The 23,141-nt window shown below is 37.9% G+C and overlaps 1 protein-coding gene across 3 annotated transcripts; it reads left to right on the forward strand.

The window, feature by feature from the left end:
- Nucleotides 1–120: 120 nt before the first annotated feature.
- TSG101 (tumor susceptibility 101) lies at nt 121–22,524 on the forward strand. Of its 3 annotated transcripts, none has more exons than XM_082059268.1 (10): nt 121–268; nt 4,087–4,171; nt 6,039–6,104; nt 6,753–6,916; nt 8,179–8,305; nt 10,933–10,999; nt 12,688–12,782; nt 19,279–19,481; nt 20,925–21,164; nt 22,188–22,524. In XM_082059268.1, the coding sequence occupies exons 1-10, from the start codon at nt 227–229 to the stop codon at nt 22,275–22,277; spliced, it is 1,179 nt and encodes a 392-aa protein (XP_081915394.1). In that variant the 5' UTR covers nt 121–226; the 3' UTR covers nt 22,278–22,524. The 3 variants fall into 3 exon arrangements, with proteins under 3 accessions (XP_081915394.1, XP_081915395.1, XP_081915396.1); XM_082059269.1 differs by having other exon boundaries at nt 12,691–12,782; XM_082059270.1 differs by lacking the exon at nt 121–268 and adding an exon at nt 1,337–1,353.
- The last annotated feature ends 617 nt before the right edge of the window (nt 22,525–23,141 follow it).

Consider the following 23,141-nt stretch of genomic DNA (forward strand, 5'->3'; position numbering starts at 1 on the left):
CGGACTCCCAGCACTAGGCCCCGCCGAACGGCGCAGGGCAGCTCGCTGGGCCCGGCTGGCCGCTCCGGCCCCGCCGCCACGGGAGGGAAGTGTCGTCATGGTCGGACGGAAGCGGGAGCTGCTGCCGGAAGCGGGCGCGCGGGGCCGCTTCCTGTGTTTACCCAGGGGCGGGCGGGGGCCGGGCCGGTGCGCAGCGGGAGCGGCGGTTGGTGGAGGAGGGGCCGCCATGGCGGTCACCGAGAGCCAGCTCAAGAAAATGCTCGCCAAGGTAATGGCGTGGCCGGGGCCGCCGAAAGCCCCTTCCCCTACCTGCCGGCCGCCCTCGGCCGAGGCGGTGCAGCCTCAGCGAGGGTCTGGTGGCGGGGAGCGGGGTCCTGCCCGCGGCCTGGCAGGCCAGGGGCGGAACGGGGCCTGTGTGTCCTGCAGCCTGGGTGCTGCCCCGGGAGGCGTCGGTTCCCCCTTCCTCTCTCCCTCCTGACGGGCGGGCACGGGCAGCCGCCCGCCCGCGGCTTTGTCCCGGGCCGTAGCCTGCGGGGCTCCGGGGTGGTCGTGTTGGCCGCTGGGCGAAGCTGTGACAGAACGGCTCTGTGCGGCCAGACACTGTAAATTGAGTTAGTTTGTGAAGGAAAGAATGGCGCACCAAACCTGAAATATTTCCTTATTCGTAGTCCTGCTAAACTTTCGGTTTGGGTTCAGATATGCTGGTAAAAACTGAATAGAAACCGGTTGCCCAGCTGAGGCTGTCGAGCATGGCAGTGGATCAGAGCTGTAGTGTGGGCTGTACGGTGGCTTTTGCAGTCACTGGTTAACTGAAGGTGGAAGGCAAGGTCCACTTCATTGACCACGTTAAGGGTGGGTCTTGTCATCCTTGTTTAAGGAAATGAGAAAATCTCTTGGAAGGTAAACCATTAATTGCCGGAGTCATGTGTAGTTGTGCCACTCTTCAGGGGAAAACTGGGCTTTGGCCAGCAGCTTGGAATGAAACTCCTAGGGCTGAATACTTTGGGGGAGTTATGGTTCTGTTTGGGTTAATTAACAACATTTAATCATCATATTTGTGCAATTTTAAGATGAAATAAAATAGGGGATGATCTGATCAGAACTGAAGAAATATTATTAAAGGGTCTTTCACCTGCATAGAATCATTAACAAATTTCTTTATTAGCTTGAAAATGAGGGCTGAATGCTAACTCTGTATTGGCAAATGAGATCATGTATATATTTGTATACTCCTGTTTTCTTTAAATGAATTATTGCCATGCCACAGAAGAAACACAGTTTACAGTAGTCCTGTGTCCTCCTTCCCCTGTGCTTGCCTATTCTGTACCCAAAATGCCATCTGACTTTCTGTAGGTAAGTTCAAAGTGGAATGTACTTAACAGCTGATGAAAAGTGAAGTTGCTGTTTCACGACTCCATATTTATTTTTCAAAAATAGTTAAACTTTCTGTTCTATAGAGGGAAGCTTAGTGATATTTCCCATATTGGATAGTTCAGTGTGTGAGATGACAAAAGATTTAAGCCATAGTTTGGGTGAACATAAGCACTTAATTTAACTTCAGGTATTTACCTGCTGCCTGATCTTGAAAAGCTTGATCTCTTTGTGATCTGTTTCCTGATATGTAAAATGAGGAGGATACATTTGCCATCCCACAATGGAGGAGGAAAAAAAAAGTTTGGAAATTAAAAATTCAAATTAGTAAGTTTTAGTTACCTTTGTAAAAACCACTAGGATCTTATGTTTTCCAGTAAGGTTTTGACACTTCTTGGAAATGCTCAACTACTTACTCTATGAACACAGGAAAAGAGTGTCTTGTAATATTCTAATATGACTCAGAATGGAAAAGATAAATAAGCACAGAAGAGTATACTTTGTGATTTAAATAAGAAATAATTTAGAAAAGCCATCATTCTCATAAGGAAAAAAATTCATATGTAATTTTAATATAGAGAACTTTGGTCTTCAGTAGCTATCTGGATCTAAGTACTGAAATTAATAGCTGATGTAGCACTTAATTTTGCTTGTGGCAGTAGCTGGAATCTTACAAGCTTACCTCCACTGAGCAAGTATTCATCACTCAGTGTAAAAACTATTTGCAGCAGTACTCTTTTTCTTAGTTTTAAGAGACATTAAAGTATTTTTTTAATTTTCAGGTGTTGGACCTGAAAATAAACTGATACCAAATCTAGGTTTTATCAGCCCTGTCAGCCACTGTGTATCAGACTCCCAGAAGGTCTGCTGAGCAGTTGGGCTTTGGTTTATCTATTCCTCGACTAAACTGACTTGAGACTCTTGGGCCAAAAGCAAAGTTAAATCGCAACTCTGAATCCTTATGCTTGTTAGGAGCTTCTGTTAGTGAAAGCCAGTTCTTTTTGTTAATAGTGATGATGCCGTTCTTCTTGAGTCTATATCCTGTACCATAAGGTAGCCTCCTATAAAAAGACCCCCTCATACTTTTTAAAGTAGCTGGGAACATGCTGTCATTCATGCTGTGGTAACACATTCAGCAATGTGGGTATGTACTGCCAGTCCCTGGCTGGCCTAGCCCAAATTCCACAGACCTCTGTCTCTGTGTTGTACCAATGCCTGTTACCTGTTTGTTGCTTTCGCTAGGTGTTGGGGAAGAAGGGAGGAATGTACTCAAATGGTAGCAAAGTTGTCTCCCCTCTGTCCCTCCTACATGCTCCAAATCCTGCACCCACTTCCCAGAGGAGGCTGAGATGCTTTGCTGCAGCCCTCCCATCCAGACAGCGTCCAGGGGCTGCCCTGACCCTCCAGCTGACCTCTCTGCTGGTGCCTCCCAGTACAAGTAGCCATCCCTAGTGGAGGGGCTGCTTTGCTTTCCCACAGACCTGTGTTTTGACACCTGACTGTGTGGCTGGTTTGCCCTTGGTCATTTCAGGAAGATAAGTCACAGCATCCCCCAAAGTGCAGGTGCTTTTTGTTGACCAAGGTGGCATTATGGGAAGTGGCATGGTGTGTTCATCATTACTCATTAAATAAGAGTTATCATGCGCAGGAATAGCATCCTTGTAAATCTCTGTAGATAGGAAGAAGAAGAATTAGTTTCTAAGCTTCACAACTCATGAGTGTTGGTTGGAGCAAAGGTGATCTTTACCCATGGCACCATGTTTTGCTCTCAGATAATGTCTGAATTAATTTGTTCAGATGTTTCTAACATCTGTGTGCTTTGGTATCAGCCATTTCATTGTGTTGGGCCTTTTTTTCCTCCTACCATGGTTAAATGAAAGGATGCTGTCTCTTTATGTTACATCTGAACATCTGAAGAGTGTAATTTTTTTTAGATTTTGTTACAATGAAAATATTGTCAAGAGACATTATTAGCTTTCTTTTAATAGTAGTTATCAGGAGGAATAGCTATGAGGTTAGAGAAATGTGCCACACGTGATCTGGCTCTCTGTTGCCCAGGAACCATCTCCTTTGTTGTCTGTGGAATACAGTTCTGAGACTGTTCAATTCAATAGTAGTGTATCTGTGTTTTACAGATTTGTGTTCCAAGTTACTCCCTGCTCCTCCTGATAATACTGGTTTTACCTCCTTCCTTTTATTACTAATAATGTCATGCCTTGAAATGTCTGCTTTCTAGTTGATAAAATACATTAAAATGCTGATCAATGATCGATAAATACTGTGATGCTTTGAAAAGTGCCATGAAAGATAGCTATGACGCTCAGATCCTAGATAGCTGTGTGTCAGGAATGTTCAAAATGTCATTATATTTGTTTGGAGATGCATTTTTAAGATCTACGTATATCTCTTAGGTACTGTTGGTTATAGTGGAGTGTGAATGAAAAGGCAATAGTTTTCCCTAAATCACTTGACGTATGGACCCTTATTTAAGATTAAAAGCATCTTAACACCTTGTTAAAGTTTGGTAACTTATATAGGCAGCATTCAGTCAAGTAATATGGAGAACTAAGTTCTTATTCCAAAATAAAAGTGGAGAAGAATGGCCGTATATCAATGTAAACTCTAATAAATGCAGTCCATTGGGTAAAATAAAACCAAATTAACTGACACTAAAAATTTAGTCTCTAAAATAATTATTTCTTTTTTGTTTTCCAGTATAAGTATAGAGACCTAACTGTACAGGAGACGACCAGTGTTATTACTCAGTACAAGGACCTCAAACCTGTCATGGATTCGTATGGTTAGTCTGTGCATGAGAATTGTTTTTTTACTGACTTGTTGATGGTTTTTATATATTTGATAGTTTTTGTCAGGAAAAAGGAGACTAAAACTAGGAAACGTAATTTGAATTTCTCTTGTTGATCTTTTACATCAATACTTCCTTAGAAACACAGACAGTTATTTTCTAAAATAACCTTTCTATATTAGTGAGTCTATCTAACATGCCAAGAAGTGTTGCATTTTTCACAGCTTAACTTTTATTTAATCACTCAGTGATGTCATATCAGTTGGTGTCCTGAGATTGCTGATATCTTACAAATTTAGCTTTGCTGTCACATGAAGATATTTTTAGAGTTCTGTTTAGAAAGAACTGTAAATCAATGAACAAATACTTCATTAAAAGTAATTTTGACAGACCTTAAGAGTATGAAGAAGACATGGTCACGTGTAGAGCAAATTGGTATGAGGGGTTTTGTAATGTAAATTAATTACGACAATCATTGTTTGTTAGCTATTTTGAAGGCTGTGGAGTGCGTTAAATGAAGATGTTATTGAGTGTCAGCTCCAGAGACTGAGGGCATGGCTTCATAAGACACAGTGAGCCAGCACAGCTGCTGAAGTCATCCTCCTTCTGATCACCATTCTTTAACTGTCACCTGTGAGATTCCTTTGTGAGCTAATTCATATTACTAATACATCATCAGAGGCTCTATAGTCTTCTGCTTTCTGGATTCTACAACTGGACTGAGAAGTATTAAGAAGGGACATAGACAAGTACAAGCTAAATTTTAGCTTGAATAGCTGCAAGGCAGCAGCTGTAACAGAAATAAATATTCATGCAGTGACTAGAGAACCAAAAACAATAGTGAAAGGACTGTGGTTGGAATAGCAAGTTTGCATAACGATAGTGATCAGAATTCCAGATAGCTCTGAGGTGTAGCAAGAAGCCCATTTGTGTTACTGCCTTGGAAAGGCTGAGCACAAAACCACTTGCAGATAATTGATGCTATTTGAAACAGTGAAATAAGCAAGAAGAAAATGGTTACATTGCTGTTGAGATAATTTTCAAGTTTTATCAATAATGAAATATATACACCCATTGAAGTCTCAATATGTTCTACTTGCCCTTGCAGAACATTTACACCCAAAAGAATTGTACACAATAAGCTACATTTGAAGTATGACCAGAAACTTTCAGGTGAAATTAAGGAAAAAAAAAAAGCTTTATTACCGGAAGTTGATTTATTCAGCTACATATAATCTGTTGGATTGAAACGATGGGAAAACTAAATACAGCAAGTCAGTAAATTGAGGTCAGGGTTCCTGTGCAGTTTGTGAACTAAGATGTGGCAGTGAGTCAAATGCTACGCATTTCTTCCTCTTCAGTATATTATTTTTTTGTTAAATTACCTTTTATTGATACAATATTGATACAATAAATACAAATGGCCCAGTGATTTTCAGTGTCCTTGCTGACCTTTTTGTTTGGAGAAAGCATAAGGTATTCTTCGTAATCCTAAAGCAACAGTTGTTTTTTAAATTAAGTTTGAGTTCAGATTATCTTTGTAGCACTTCGTACAATTTGCAGTTTGTTTGGTTCCAGCATGTTTTACTTGGTCCCTGAATGAGGAAACAGTTTTATTTGCAGAGAAGGTAGTGTGACAAAATATGATATTCATAAGAAGTTAGTCTACTGTAGTTGTAAGAAGTTACCTGACTCTAGTCATTTGCTAGTCCATAAATGTGCAAGAGCAGAACCTTTCAAGCTGAGTTTATATATGTATAATATCTGAAAATTTATGCTAATAAATAGATGGGGTATTACCTGAACAGAGATGAACGTAGCAAATATGTTTGTTCTTAAAATACTGTTTGTTCCCTTTCAGTTTTTAACGATGGCACAGCTAGGGAGTTGATGAGCCTCAGTGGAACCATTCCTGTGCCTTACAGAGGTATACATTTATTATTATTATCATCATCATCATCATCATCATCATCATCATCATCACCATCATCACCACCACCACCACCACCACCACCACCACCACCACCACCACCACCACCAGTATTTTCCCAAATTACATGAAAAATTAAGATTTGTCCTAGTTCAGTTTCACTACTTGGATGATCACTATTTTCTTGAAAACCTTTACTTGTCCAAAGTGAAATGTTTCAAAGAAATTGTTCCATATTTCTGCTGTGGAATAAAATTTTAATGTTGAATATGGCTTCTCCAGTCTTGTACATCTCTGTAACATCTCTTTTCCTTCAGTACTGCACATTTTTCAAGCTTCTCAAATGGATGAGGGTTGCAAACTGTTTATTGCTGCAGCTAATGATAATTCAGATTAGTGTCTAGTAGAACATTGTAGAACAAACGAGATAATGTATTAGTGGTAAATGGTAATTGTAAGTCAAATTGTTCTGAAAAATGTTGAGTTCATAGCCATGTTGTGCGCTCTTCATTGAATGTTATTACTAGATTTCAGTTGCTGACTCTGCAGTTGAGTTTACAGGGTTTAGGAGTTTTTTATAAATCTGGATAGAAGAGGACAGATAGTTGGAGTAACTTTTAAAATCTTTCAACATATCTTTTCTAGGTAACACATACAATATCCCAATTTGTTTGTGGCTGCTGGACACCTACCCTTTCAACCCCCCGATTTGTTTTGTTAAACCCACTAGCTCTATGACAATAAAAACTGGGAAGCATGTTGATGCAAATGGAAAGATATACCTTCCTTATCTGCATGAGTGGAAATATGTAAGTATTGCTCTGTTATAAATTCCTTTAGAAAGTTCTATCGTTTTTTACAAAAAAACATAATCCTCTTTATTTGAGATCTTAAACCATTTTTAAATGGAAACAACTGCTTCTTATTTGTGATGTCTTCGAGTTTACGATGTTGCATTCTGTTGCCTAGTCAAATGCATCTTTAATGTACAGTTTGTGTGGTTAAACAGTGCAGCATAGGTGTCCTTCCCTGGCAGGACACTGATGTGGAGATCTGTGAGATGCGAATATTTATGGAAAGGAAATTAAAAATTTTGTTAAACACCTCTGGGCTGAAATTATTCTCTGTGATTAAAGTGGACTTGTATGAGCACTTGGACTTCTTTATGTAGGCATTACTGGAGCTTTGAGTACATGGATATATTTGCTTTACCAATAAATAAAAGCACTTAGCAGTGCAGGCCTCATAGAAGTTTTGACCAAAGTACGGACTTGTAAAGATGACAAACTGTGCTGACAAGGTCAGAAGAATGGTACATTCATTAAGTATAGGTGGTAGTTCAGCACTTGCATGCTAACAGTGGAAGATGAGTGCCCAGATCAGGATGCAGGTTTTCCACAGGCAAGAGGTTCATCTAAGATACAGGTGATACAGAATTCATTCAGTTTGAGAGGCTGGTAAAAATAAGTAAGTGGATTATAGAGCTAAGAAAATTTGGAAATGGGATATTTAATCTGGTGCTGTGTTCATGATGCTTGTCCTTATTTTGGTGAAATGAAATCATGCCTATATTAAATGTAGTTAGAAACTGAGAAGCCTAGTTTAGCTATACTTGAAGGAGGTTTGTGTCATTCCTTAGCGGGTTAGAATACTTTTTTTTGAGCCATTCTGAACCTGAGCAAAGCTGTATGCTGTATGAAATTGAAATGTCTGAAAACTTAGTGATCTGTATTTTTATGTTGGAGAGTGGATTTAGGCTTTTAAAAAATCGTTATAATCCATCATTGCACAGTCATCTTCAGTCATTTATTGCCATGCAGTGGATATGGAACCATGTATTACCCAGTTTATTCTGGTTGTAAACACTACTGTAGCTGTATTTTGCTGTACCAGTTTGAATACCAGCTGGCTGTTCTTTGAATCTGTAAAGAAATCGATAAAGGGAGTTAAATATGTATATATGTATGTAAATATATTAGGACTGATGGTACCATTGGTACCATTTTGTTACTATGGTCAGTTAACTGTCTGATAACAATACCAACAACTTGCCACTTGCTTTCCCTCACAGCCCCAGTCAGACTTGCTAGAACTGATCCAGGTCATGATTGTTGTGTTTGGTGAGGAACCTCCAGTCTTTTCTCGGCCTACAGCTTCATCAAGTTACCCACCATACCAGGCAACAGGCCCACCAACTAGTAAGTGGTCGTGGCTACTAATGTCTATAAATAATCATAGTAATATTCCAAAGCATATTGTTGCTCTGCATAGTTTGTGAACAAATGATGTGTTCTACTCTAGAATGATTTTCTACATGGTTGGCTAATGAATTCACCAGTGCTGTACTTGAGCTTTTGAGCTATGTTGGAAGAAATGTGTGTGTTTCTTTGAATTTTGGAAGGAAGGGAAGAATCAAGTTTGTATTTAGAAAAAAAAAAAAAAGGAGGAGGTGAACCTGCCCCTCCCAAACCAACAACAACAAAAATAAATAAACAAACCACCCCCCAAGCCCCTCAAAACAACAAGTAACCTATCACCATTGTCAACATTCAGAGATAAAATAATATTCAGATAACTGTCTTTGTATCTTGTATTTTTTTTTATTCTGATAATACAAGTCCATCTGTTAAATTTCCTGCAACCATTGATTTCATAAGCAAAAGCATAGTGCTTGTGCTTTCTATGCCTACACTCCTGTTTTGTTTTGGTTTTTAATTTTTCAATAATTGCTGGATGAATATTAAAAATAAAAAAACAAAGCAGCCTTGTGATCTTTCATTCTTCTTTGTTGATTTAGTACACTGACATACTATTCATTCTCATTTTCTTGCAAAAATTCTCAAGACTTTTTGAAGTCTTATTTAAACTTCTGGAGGTATCTTATTTTAAAGACTGGGGACAGGTGGGTGGGGGAAAAAGGGGAAATGGGAAACAGAAAATCCTAAAGATTCTTCCAAAAGGAGACTCTGCATTGGGTGGAAAAAACAAAACAAAACAGTAGAGGAGACCTACTCAAGGCAAAGACTGAGGCAGGAGGGGATGGAAAGCATATCAGCTGCAGGTTGCTTAATGATATTGTAACAGTACTATGTTAATTTAATGATAGAGTAAGTGTATTTGAGGTTATATATTTTTGCTGGATTTTTAAGGCTGTGTCTATTTTCTATTGCAATGCACATAGTGTTACATCTGAAAAGCTAAAGTACTATTCATTATGATTTCCAACTGAAACCATTTTTAACAAAATCTAAGCTTCCAAATGTGTGAGATGAGGGGTAGCAAACAAGAATGAGACCGTTAGAGATAGTTGGCTAAAGGTGAGTGTTTGGGACTTGTCCAGTGCCTGCCCACCTATGAGAGCACCAGGTGATTCTACTGTTCTGATTTTCAAGAACAGCGGGTGTCAGTACAAGTATAGTTTTAGTAGAGACTGTGACCTGTATTGTGCTTTAAGAAAGGATCATCAATTGAAATGCACTTGATTACTCAATGCTAGCATAGCTGAACTAATTTTAGTGGAAATGTTTCAGGATTCTCACATTGTTAATAACTACTTAGTTTTAATAGTGTAGCCAGGTTTTCCTTATTTTACAGACATCTAGGTTTGGGTTTTTTAAGTTCTAGATACGGTGTTTAAGAAGAAATTAAGCCCTTTTTAAAAAGTCGAATCATGTGAAAGCATTCAGGGATGACAATAGCTCTTCTCTTTAAAAAAAGAAAAGCTATTTGATGTAATATTCCTCAAATTACAAGAAATGTGGAATAAATATATCCAAACCATAATTTTTATAGTAGAATTGTGAGATTTCCAAGAAGAAACTTAAAATTCTTAGGATTGTTAAAGCCGTAGGCGTTTATATGTGCTGGTAAAAATTCTCAAAGTATAACTTCTAAATGGCAGGAATTACTGGATAAGAACATGATTGGGTTGTTAAACAGCTAATCAACTGTTGTGAAATCTGTCTACTCTGAAGGTACTTAAGTTATACACTTGTTATTTAGTGAGTAGAGAACAATGGGTTCATTGGAAGGGGTATTTTCTTTTTTCAGCTATTATATAAAAACAGAGACAGCTCTCCAGGTGTGTAATTTTTAATAACACTACTGGTTTTTTTATTTCCCTAGCTGCAGATACTTTTTTTAATGCATTCACATTTTACTTACTGCAACTACTTGTTGCGGATTTTTAGATCTATATCCATTTTTATCCATGCAGCGGTCAGTTTAATGATAAAAAATAAATATGCAATGAAAGGTGTTCTGTCCCATTGTTCTAAGGAGTGTGTAATTGACTTCAATTACAGTTCTTGTACTCTCCCTCCGAACAGAATACTCTTGAAAATATTTTAACTGAAGTTGATAGGTAGAGGTAGAATCTTCAGAAGTGCAAAATTTGCCTGCGTTATTGTGAAAATGTGTTTGGATACAGAAAGGCAATTCTAACTGGTCAGTGCATGGAGGGAAGGTCTGCTGCGGTTTAGTCCTTCAGGTGTTTCAAGGGGAAGCAGCTGCCTCGGTCGGTTGGCACAGAGATCGCTCCCAGCAAACATCTGCATGTGTCCCACTTGCCAAGCTGCACAGGAGCGGCTTGGGAAACATCTGGGGGTGCTGAGAGATGGTGGTGGAGGGTGCAGGGTACGTGGTGTTGAGGGATTTGGCCATAGAATGACTTATTATTATTGTTTCATTGTGTTACACTGTTGTTGTTGTTCAACAAGATTTTGAAAAGCATCTAACTACAGCATAAGTACAGCTCACTATTGTGATATTAATGTATATTGAACTTCTGAAAAGTAAAAATACACAAAATCATTATTTTATTTAGCTTCCTATGTGCCGGGCATTCCAGGTGGAATATCTCCCTACCCAGCAGGCAGCACCTCTAACCCGAGGTAAGAACCCCTTTAAACCATATTCGTTTATGTAATAGACAGTTTCACTGAACAGTGTCTAGTCTTAGGTTTATTTTCCTAAGGTATATTTGTTGTATAATTTTCGTGTTAGCATTTTTAAGTGAGGACTGAATGCTTGTCAATAGCCAACAGAAAGTTTGAGAAAGCTTTAGCTTTCTTAGTGTTGCTTGCTTCAAATACAACATACATGAGTGATAGATGTATTTTGAAAATTATTACCTAACTCACAGATGTTATCTTGCTTCACTCATGTATCAGATTAGTTTTTATAAGATTTATACCCTACAACTTCGGGTTTGTTGTTAGTGTTGTTAGTATTGTTTGGGTTAATTAGCAACTCAAAACGTTGAATAAAACAATTGCTGGATTAATACAAACCTTGACTCCAACATAAATGTGGATTTGAATCAGAGAACATATAAGAGAATTTGAAGGGCACAAAATTATTTTAAAAGCTTTTTATTAATCTAAAGACTGTTTTTTAAAGTGTATTATATAATAGCTTGGAATAAAGCTTTTCCAGAAGACTTGCAGTTCTGTCTTAGCAAGTAGTAAGATGCTGATTGCTGCCTCCTAGTGTGTACCTACATTTTTTTCACATCATAATTGATTATTTTATTATTAATATCCTTTTGTTGTGATTTCATGTTAGGAGCATGTGAGGATTTGCTGTAGTATGTAACATATTTATTTTTAAAAAGAAAAAAGTATAAACCCTGTAAGCATTAGAAAGGTGGAGGGGTATGTTTTAAGAAGTGAAAAATGTTCTTATGTTCACTTAAGTTCTTATGGCAAGTGTTTTCCTCCTAAATATGTTTAAATAAAGTGCTCCTAATGTTTGTACAAAAATGAATGATAGAATAACTATTTTAAAAATAATATAATTTATGAATGAACAGAAAGATTTTAAGAATTAAGAATTTGCCGTTATCTAAGAGGCACAGAATATGCTTATTTCATATTTTACGTGTTCTTCTTGGGCTATTTTGTTTACTTACAGCCATAGTTAATACTCTGCTATATGCAGGTATTTGTCAGTCTAGTACTGACTAATTTGAGTCCTTGTTTTAGCTGATACTAAATGTATTTTAGAAAGCTATTGTAGACCATCATGTTACATGTCATCTTGCCATTTTTTCCGTGAACAAGTGAATACTTTTGCTTTCATTTGTTATTCAAAGCAGGGCTGAGAATTTCTGGAGGAGTTTCCTCTTGCAGCCATATTTTGCACAACATTTTTAGGCTTACATAAAGTGGTTCAGCCATCATATTGTTAACTATTCTCATTAAAAATTATTAAATTGTAATTGCTGTTTGTGCATTTGTAGGTAGAATAATTGCTTTTGGATACTTTTGTGGTTTTGTATGGCAAGTTAGAAATTGCACGGCAAGAGGAAGAGATTGAAGAGCATTTGGAATGATCCAAATGCTTGACCAGGTAATAACAAGATAGGGTCAGATAAAATGGTATCTTCTTAGATCATACCAGAAATACAAATTGCGAAAGATATTAATGTGAACAGGAAAAGAGAAAAGGTATAACTTGGCCTGCAATTTAAACGTTTCATTATGTAAACAAATGTTTAACATGGTGACATAAAGTTAATCTATATGAATGATATTTTACTAATATTTACATAACATGAGTATACCTTTCTTTGTCTAAGCAGTTTCCCAAACTATCCTTACCCGGGTGGTGTTCCATTTCCAGCAACCACTAGTGTTCAGTTCTACCCTTCTCAGCCTCCTGTGACTACTGTTGGTGAGTAGCTTTGAAAGGATTTCTCTGAAAAGTGAAGCTTCCATCCCTCTATAGCTGATATGTAAGGAAAGAAAACTGAAAAAGGAAAAATGTATTGTTCTTAATTTGACCTTCCAAAGTATTGAACTTCAGTTTTAAAAGTAAGAAGAAAATACATTTTATGTCCTTCACTTTATATTTTGTTTAGTCAGGAACTTGATGCATTCCTGTGTTTTGCAATGCATTGTGTGCACTCAGTGAATATGTAACTATCGCAAGTTGGTTTTTTTTCTCACCCTTTAACTGTATGTGACTTTTGATTTTCTGCATTGCTCTGTTTGTGGTTTATAAAAATGCTTTTCTCCTTATTTAGTCATCTACTGGATTCACTTTACTTACTCTTTATTTATACTTTCTTTACTCCAAAAGTCATAGCTATCTAAAGCAGAGGTTTCCAATGCATTTGGAATGAGGTTCCTTTTTACTGAGTTTCTTGTCCAGCCTCTTCACTGTTGCTTCTTAGTGGTCCCTACCTGATACTCCTTTCTTCCCTTCAGCAGCAAGATCTAGGGTATTAATGTGTATTTTTCAGCGTCTGCTGCTCCGTGGCCCTGTGCTGGCAAAATACACGAGCTCGGTTTTCGCTCGGCACCTCCCTTTTAGGATATATGTAACAGGTTGGGTACCAGTGATGAAGGTCACCTAGTGCTGTAGGAAGCTGGTGCAGTAACTTTCCAATGGGATGATAGTCCTTTTGGAGCAGTTAGATGATAAGGATGTAGACACTTTTGTGACCTCATTAAGAGTATCAATCATTTGTAGTCTCTTGCACAATACTTTAAAAGTGCATTCAGAGGTTTTTCATGTAATATGTAGTCTCTCAGTTATTTATACGTACTCTTCCGTTCAGAGCTGAGCATATTTGGAAATTTTCATTCACACAAGTGGAGACAGAGCAAGTTTACAGCTTGGCAGAGGAAAGTAGATGTTTCTACTTTACTCTTAGAATATTTGATGAGTTCTTTTGTTGTTACAGTACTCGAAAACAACAATAAATTGTATTCTCCTTGGGCCTGATCCCATCCTTTGCATACACATCCTTTCAGTCTTTTGAATGAGAAGAGTCTTTTCTGAAAGTTGTTGGCTGTTTCAGTGGTCATCTCCACTCTGAGGTGATGTGTGTCTATGTCTACCACACGTACTGCAAGAAGGCCACTGTCTTGAGTCCTTGAGAACTGATGGTCTCCACTGGCTCTCATGCGGGGAGCTGATAAGAACATTTCTAGGGAACATCAGCTTTCTGCAGCATCTTTCTCAAACAGATCCATTTTGCTTTTATGTAGTAGAGAGGTTGTTTAAAATATAGATGTGTCCTATTTCATTTCTTTCCTTGATTTTCATCCCCAGTGAAGGTGAACAGAGGTGAAATATCTGCCAAATATCATGGAATGCTCTTCAAGTCCTGAGTTAGATTGACAGAATGACAGAATCGACTGGGTTGGAAAAGACCTCAGAGATCATCAAGTCCAACCCTTGGTCCAACTCCAGTCCATTTACTAGATCATTGCACTGAGTGCCATGTCCAATCTCAGTTTAAAAACCTCCAGGGATGGTGAGTCCACCACCTCCCTGGGCAGGCCATTCCAATGCCTGACCACTCTCTCTGGAAAGAATTTCTTTCTAATATCCAGCCTAAATTTCCCCTGGCAGAGTTTAAGCCCATGCCCCCTTGTCCTGTTGCTGACTGCCTGGGAGAAGAGACCAATCCCCACCTGGCTATAACTTCCCTTCAGGTAGTTATAGAGAGTGATGAGGTCACCTCTAAGCCTCCTCATCTCCAGACTAAACAACCCCAGCTCCCTCAGCCTCTCCCCATAGGTCTTATGTTCAAGTCCCTTCACCAGTCTTGTTGCTCTTCTCTGGACCCGCTCCAGCACTTCAATATCTTTCCTGAACTGAGGGGCCCAGAACTGAACACAATACTCCAGGTGTGGCCTCACCAATGCAGAGTACAGGGGAAGGATCACTTCCCTTGTCCTGCTGACCACGCTATTTTTGATACAGGACAGGATACCATTGGCCTTCTTGGCCACCTGGCCACACTGTTGGCTCATGTTGAGCTTCCTGTCAGTTAGTACCCCCAGGTCCCTTTCTGTCTGACTGCTCTCCAGCCACTCTGGATTGTCTGATACCATGTTGTAATGCCAAATTTTGTACTGGCAATTTAGCATTAGATGGATTCATTTGATGCAGCTAGGTAAAAGTCTTATACCTGTTACACATGGTTTATGTCTTGTGCCAAATGAAGTGAAAACACGTCTCTTTAATCATCTGCTGTATTTACGGTACTGTTTGTTTTTGTACAGTATTGTGTTTCTTTCTTTCAACTGCAAATGTTTATTTCCAGTACAGATTGTTTGGTGATGGTTTTTTGTGATAGTTTATTTGGGAGCATATCAGGTGCTACAAATTTAGAGTTTTGTGTGGATGGTGGTGGGGTGTTTCCTGTATTGAGCTTAGTTTGGATCAAATGAAAATACTCAGAGTAGCTTAAGTTTTTAAAAATAGCTGTTTTTAAAAACAGCCGTTTTTTCAAATAGTCCTTCAGGCTTTTTCTGTTCAATCATCTGCCATTAATTACTTTTCCGATGCAGTTACTAGTTTGATGATTCTGTAAGGTCACTTCTGAAACCAGACTCTGCCTGCTAAAGGTTAAGGGTTTCAGTGCTCTGTGGATTTAATGGCTGTGTGCCGTAAAATCTTCCCCAAGCTGGGCTAATTATGGAAGTGACAGAAAATGCTAAGGGTTCATGCTCTTTAAGAAGATACATAAAATCTAATTGACCTGTATTGAAATGGTCTTTTTATATGTTCAGAGACCTCTTACCTATCTTTTGGCACTTCTATTTGAACTTGCGTTGTGTTAGGTGCATTGTGATTTTTTTTTTCTCTATCCTACTTCACTGTTGAAGTGAACCTGTGTAAAATCTTCCAGAGTGAGGGATATCAGGGGAAGAAAAAAAATAGAACTGATGACTTGTTCTGACTTTGCATTAGAGAATGGTCTACTATGTAAACAGTAACTGAAATCGTGCTAATACTATTCTTAAAGTGAAATTGGACTGTTTTGATTTGGAACTTGCATATTTACAATTGTCTGCCTCACACAGGAAGTCCTAAACGGTGAATAAACTCTGTCCCAGATAGTTTGACTGACTTGGTTTAAGTTTTACTTCTCATTGTAGAAAGTACTCTTCTTTTCTCATCTTCATAAGCAGCAGCAATGATGAATTCCCGCGTTTGTGTGTATGGTGCCGTTTGACATCTTCTGTTGCTAATTCTAATAGGTAGTTAACCAAATACTGAAAATTATCTTGTTGACTGGCAACAGGGTGCATTGCTTAAGCCAGAACTGTAAATCAGATCAAGTGTTGGGACATTTGTATTTTCTTTGCACCAGTTGATTAATAATTTAATATCTTTTTTTCCCAATAGTAATTGGTTTATTTTAAAAAAAATTACTCACATTCTGGTGCAATTTGTATGTACGTAAAGTGCTCACATTAGTAATAATCAAAGTCTGATGTTTTCTTAATTTTAGAAGAATTTGGTGGGTTAGTAAGCATGATGTGCACCTTCCTGTAGTTCATCTCATGTCATTTGCATAGCTTTACTTTTCCAGATATCTGGCTTGGTGTAGGTTTTGTGGATAGGAATAGGACAGGAAAAGGCAGATGAGTTTATGCAGTCTTGTTCTGTTGGCAGCAAAAGTCAAAAAAATCCCCTGGATTTTTTAAGGATTCTGAAGTGTGCAGTCTTGTCACCAACAGTTTGCATTTGTTAGTATAACAATACCAGCAGGCACTCCAAATAGATGTTGTTGTTGAAAAAAAATATTATGAGACCCTAACATAAAATTGCTCATTTTTTTAAATTTATTTCTTTTCTAAAGGCAGAGTTTAGATTTTTAAACTGTGTTCTGGATTGTTGCTGATTATCAGGAAGATATCCAGTCTACCCCAAGAACACAGTAGTGCTGAAATTTCAGTCCACTTGTTTTCTGAATAACTGTAGTAAAATTATTGTGATCTTATTTCTGGCTAATAGTAGTTTAGTTATTGAGTACTATCAATAACGTATTCAAAAATACATTTATTACTGTTTGTCTTAGTGCAATTTACTCTGAAAATACCAATCTCTGAACTACTGTGTTTAAATGGGAAAATTAATGTAATGGTTTGAGTTGCTTGTTCGCTTTTTCTGAGTCCTGTGGTTGTTAAGGAAGGTGCAGACATTGATTGGCTTTCAGCTGGCTTGAGACACTTTTCTGAACCTTTGGGAAGGGAAAACAAAAGTACGCTAATGGGTTTTTCTTTAGCTCCGTGAGATTCACAGGAGCCTGGATGGATATTTTTTCACTTTGTAATTTTTTGAGATCTGGGGTCCTGGCAAATCTGATGTATGTAACGTTGTAACAACTTCAGGGTTTTGATAATTGTGTCTATGGTAAAAATTCTTTTTGGAAATTTTCTTCCCACTTACAGAACTTCAAATCTCTACTTTTCATCCATAGAAGTTAGAATGTTTAGGCACAAAACCTGATATAATTATTGCTTTATTAGTAGTTGTTACAATCCAATTGCAATTTCACTTGATCTAGAAGGTCTGGAGCACAAGCACGGGGAGATTGTGACACTCCAGTTTTTCTCACAGAAAAATGGTTGAAGTGGTCTGTGATAAATACAGATACAATTCTGCAACCTGTAGCCTCTTGACATTCTCCAGAGCAATCCAAGTGTCCTGGGCTGCAGGTACACACCACTTCTGTTACAGACGTGGAGGATTTACCTTTCTGTTTAAAAGCTGTTAGTGACAGACTCTTGAAATTAGGTGATCTCATTGAAAGGATGATTGTGAAAGCAATAAAAATATTCATGCTTAAATATGAAAACCTCTAGTGCTTCAGAGGGAGAGGGACTAATGAAATATATTAGATAATTTATTCCATTATATTTTCTAGTATTGCTGCATCAAGATATTATTTAATAAACTGAATGATTAACTTAATGAACTGATACAAGTTGTACCTAGCAATCAAAATAATAAAAAGAGGTAGTAACCTCAGTTGCTTTAACTCAGTTACATAGCAGCCTCAGTTGCTGTTTAATTGTAATGTCAATCATTTATAGAGACTAGTGATATCATACTAGAACAGTATTGGATAGTAGTTTGTTTCGCAACTACTAAATCACTACCCTGAGTTTGTGGGCATGATGGACCAAGTGAAGCCGGCAAATTAGTGTACTTGCAATAAGATTGTATGTTGTCATCTTTGTCTTATGCTTACCTAAAATAGCTATGTTTGCTTTTTTAGAATCAAATTGTATAAATAATTCCACAGAATCTCTGTATGCTTCACTAATACTCTTTATTCAACTAACATTAAAGAAGTATTTTATCCAGAGAGAATTTTTACAGGTTCTTCCTGGGTGCCATTAACTAATTTTATAAAGCACACTCCTCCCCCGGCTCCAGTTACGGTACCATCCCGCAGAAGTTTAAAAAAAGAAATGGTAGGCCCAGTGTAACACTGAACATGTACCTAAGTCTGCCATCTGATTTTAATCTGCTAGTACATATCTATAAACTGTACACTAATACAATTGATTAACATTTCTCTCTCTGCCTTATAATCTTTTAATAAATGTTCCTTGTTAAAGGAAGATTAGCTCAATATGAATGTTCTGTATTAATGTTGATTGTTTCACTGCCCTCCCATACCTGCCCTAGGATAGCTGAATGATCATCATTGTGAAACCAATTGGAAAGTCTAGATCATATTTTAGCTTTTTAATCACTTGATACGCTCCAGTAATTTGTCACTTAACCAGACCCTGTGTTTAGATCTTCGTAAATATAAAAGGCACCAGTTAAGCCATTTTTCATTGAAATTATTTTTGTTAGCTTAGTGTTTGTTTATTTTTATTAATCTAAAACAAACTCTGCCCCCCCAAAAAAAAAAAAAAACAAAAACAAAAAAACCCACAACAATAGAAGAAAACAGTAGTTGGCAAGCCTCAAGATAGACAGTACCTATAGGCAAATTCACTGTCTCAAGCCAGCTGTTGCATTAATTGCAGTTCAATACGTGTATCCATTCATTCCTATAGAGTTTACCAGAAATTTATTATTGTTTTAAAGACTCAGACAAACAAGATTTGTAGACTTTGGGGGAAATGGCCAGCCCATATTTTAATTAAAGGAAAATTGCGGATATGGGAATAGTAAAGTGAATTAATGGATTTGTACTCCAATTTACTTATGTACATCTTAATGTCTTTTATCTCACTGTGGTCTCTTCACCGCTTCTGAAAATTATTATAGAAAACAGTTTATTTTACTGTCTTGTATTGCTAAAGTACACACAGCAAATTAGCTACTCTGTTTTCAAACTGGCCTTATCCTGAAGCCAGTGCAGAGCAGACTTAATGTTGTGCTTGTGAATTTTCTTGTGCAGGACCCAGTAGAGATGGAACTATCAGTGAGGATACCATTCGAGCTTCCCTTATTTCGGCAGTCAGTGATAAACTGAGATGGCGGATGAAGGAAGAAATGGATCGTGCACAAGCTGAACTCAATGCCTTGAAACGGACAGAGGAGGACCTGAAGAAGGGACACCAGAAACTGGAAGAGATGGTAACTCGCCTGGATCAAGAAGTGGTAAGCTGAGATGAAACACTGCTCTGTATCTGAGTATTCGTAGCAGTGGACAGAAGCATACAGTTAATTCATTGTTATTTTTAAATATATATTCTCTTTCCAAATTGATGCACATGTGTTCAGGCTGAAGCAAGTCAGAAATAGCAATGACCATAAGATGCCCTGTCCTGTATGTGTCTTATGAAAGTCATTATTCAGTGGTAGAGGAATAGTGTTATTTTTTTCCTCATCCCCCCTGTGAAAGATGTCAGTGGTGTGAGATTATTTCATAATTGTGTCTCAGTTTCTGGCTAATGATGTGTAACAGCAGCACTGGAGAACATTTCAGTGTCTTAGTGCAGGGACACTGATTTTAGTCACAGCCTCCTTGTATAGCCTGCAGACTTTTTCTTTCCCAGACAAGAGTCTCTCCTACTCAGTATGCTCAGAAATTCCTACAATTTTCCATTAAGGCGTGGCATCTTTTGCTTAGTCCATCTGCTCCTTGCATAACTGCTTGGGAGTAATATTTTGGGATTGATGAGCAGTTTCTGAAATGAGCTCAGTGCTCAGATATGGTTTTAAATAAATATTAGGAATTATTAATAAAGACTAGAGAACAGGGAAGATATTATTATGGCACCCTGTAAGTCTATGATGTGCTCACTTTAAATGTAGTGTGTAATTCTAGTCTTTCCTGTCTTGGAAAAACAAGGACTTTAGTAGAACTGCAGATGTTTGATGCAAAGGCAAGAAGGATTATCATGCATATGAGACCGTTTCCATAAACGACATGATGAAGTGAGCTAGGACTTCAGTCTGGGAAAAAGACAGTGGGGACAGAGTGGAATGTGATAATGGTCTATATGGATTTGAGTGATATGAGGAAAACCACGGTGATGTGCGGTATCTTCCAGTGTGTTAGCTGTGGGACATAAAAATATCACGAGACAAATTCAAAAGTAGCAAAAGGAGGTACTTCTCTTACCAATGCAGTTGAATTATAGAGAACATTAATGGATAAAGTCAGCATATTTTGTTTCCTGGCAATACAGTTAAGTGTTTGATCCATGCTCAGCAAACTTGTATAGGAACTTACTCCAAAAGACACATTTTCCAAAGATAGTAATTGTTTTAGCTTTGCCTTTATTATCTTTAGCTAGTTTAAATGGTTATTTTTCCTTATGTGACACCTTCAAAATACTTGAAGACTGTTAGCATGCCTTCTTTACATTTAAAATTGGTAATGGATTGACATTGTCTAAAACAACCTTTTCTTTTTTAAAATTAAAGAAGCCAAAATCTATAGATTGGTAGCTCTTTCCTTTGTAAAAATCATACTAGAGATGAGTAGAGAAAGACCAACTGGCATGTCTAAAAATCTTTCATCTTGACAGTTGTATCACAAGAAGACATTTGGTTCTTGGGACCTAAGAAATAAATAAACATCTGAATTGTTTTTAGGCTGAAGTTGACAAGAACATTGAACTTCTCAAAAAGAAGGATGAAGAGCTCAGTTCTGCCCTAGAGAAAATGGAAAATCAGTCAGAAAATAATGACATAGATGAAGTTATTATTCCTACAGCACCACTTTACAAGCAGATCCTGAACTTATATGCAGAGGAAAATGCAATTGAAGACACCATCTTCTACCTTGGGGAAGCATTAAGACGTGGAGTGATAGATCTAGATGTCTTTTTGAAGGTAGGTTTCTTAGGATGTTTTTAAGAAGTGCATTTTAAATGTGTTTAAATACTTCAACCTCTTTTGTTCAGCTTATTAATGTGATTTCTTTGCTGAAGAGGATCCTGGAAGTTTTAAAAGACAAATTTCAGAATTAAGATAAAAGACCGATTTTATTAGCATTATAGATATGAAGTCATTTATTGTTAGACAGGTGCAACAGTGTCAACATAAGCTTTCCATTGGATTTGCAGTCTGTGGATGCCTAGAAAAAAAAAAACTAGCTAGTTTTACATCTCTAGCGGAGACCTTCGTAGACAATTTGTTCTCTTTCTTTGCTGTCCTTAATGCTGAAAGTTTTCATAATATTTGATTTAATAACCTTCCTTTATTTTGAACCTTATGTGCATGGTGATGGCACACCAAATAAAAACAGATCTGTTGTTATTTTGAAAATATGGAATAAAACTACACAAAATACGTATGTCAGAGTAAGTACTGTTGCCATCAAATCTGGAAAGGTTAGTGTGCAGATGTGTTAATAGTCTGTACCTGGGCCACTGGGTAACAGGAGTTACCAGTCCTTCCTTTTTCTAACAGTTGAGGTTCCCCTCAAATTACCACTTAAGCGTTGCTTTAACATCCAGAGTACAATGCACTATGTAGGGATACATTATTTCCTTCTTATGTAGCTGGCTAATTCTGTTTATCTACTGCTAAAAGAACTGTTCTCTGCCCCATGGGAACTGCATTAATCTAACTTCATCTTGGAATACATATTACTACATTTCTCTTTGATAAGAGTGTGTGCAGTTAATAATTAAAATCACAAAAAAAAATATTAGAGTGATTACATTTGGTAGCCATCTGCAAGTCATTTTAAGCCAAGATGTTATTAGTAGACTAATGCATTTAGTGTTTTCAGAAACCTAACATCTTGTTTGGATCATGATCTGCCTTGCTTCGAAGATGTGTATTGCAATATAATCAGGTTATATTGAAATTTTCCCAATAGCCAGCTGTTCTTATTTTTTCTTTCTGCAGCATGTACGTCTTCTGTCTCGCAAGCAGTTCCAGCTCAGAGCATTAATGCAGAAAGCAAGGAAGACTGCTGGACTCAGTGATCTCTACTAAGTTCTCAGACTTGAACTGGGAAGTTAGATTCCCTTATGAAACAGCCATTCTCTTGGTGTTTCTCCTAATCAGTAGGTGCCCAGAATAAGTTATTACATCATTCAAGTGTAAGATATTTTGAATCAATAATATATTTTCTTTTTGGTAAAGACTAGCTTTTATTAATGCACTTTCTATCTCCTGTAACCTTTGTGCTGGTGGACTTACGCTGAATAAAACTTGTTCCATATTTTCTTCCTCTACAGAACTGTGTACAGTGCGCTTTCTTTACAAACAGACCTGGCTTATGCAGTGTCAGCTGAATCACAGAATCACAGAATGTCAGGGATTGGAAGGAACCTCGAAAGATCATCCAGTCCAATCCCCCTGCCAGAGCAGGAACACCTAGATGAGGTTACACAGGAAGATGTCCAGGCGGGTTTTGAATGTCTCCGGAGTAGGAGACTCCACAACCCCCCTGGGCAGCCTGTTCCAATGCTCTGATACTGTCACTGAGAAGAAGTTTCTTTTCAAATTTAAGTGGAACCTCTTGTGTTCCAGTTTGAACCCATTACCCCTTGTCCTATGGTTGGTTGTCACCGAGAAGAGCCTGGCTCCATCCTTGTGACACTCACCCTTTATATATTTGTAAACATTAATAAGGTCACCCCTCAGTCTCCTCCAAGCTAAAGAGCCCCAGCTCCCTCAGCCTTTCCTCATAAGGAAGATGCTCCACTCTCTTCATCATCTTCGTTGCCCTGTGCTGGACTCTCTCTGGCAGTTCCCTGTCCTTCTGGAACTGAGGGGCCCAGAACTGGACACAATTATTCCAGATGTGGTCTCACCAGGGCAGAGTAGAGGGGGAAGAGAACCTCTCTGACCTAC

Source organism: Streptopelia decaocto (genome assembly GCF_964273445.1).
Source record: "Streptopelia decaocto genome assembly, chromosome: 7".
Classification (NCBI taxonomy): Eukaryota; Metazoa; Chordata; class Aves; order Columbiformes; family Columbidae; genus Streptopelia; species Streptopelia decaocto.

Excerpts from the sequence above, each read along its gene's own strand:
- TSG101 (XM_082059268.1), top strand. The coding sequence starts at position 227 with ATGGCGGTCACCGAGAGCCAGCTCAAGAAAATGCTCGCCAAG. Across the intron at positions 4,172-6,038 it reads ACCTGTCATGGATTCGTATG|TTTTTAACGATGGCACAGCT; the intron begins GTTAGTCTGTGC and ends GTTCCCTTTCAG. Across the intron at positions 8,306-10,932 it reads GGCAACAGGCCCACCAACTA|CTTCCTATGTGCCGGGCATT; the intron begins GTAAGTGGTCGT and ends TATTTTATTTAG.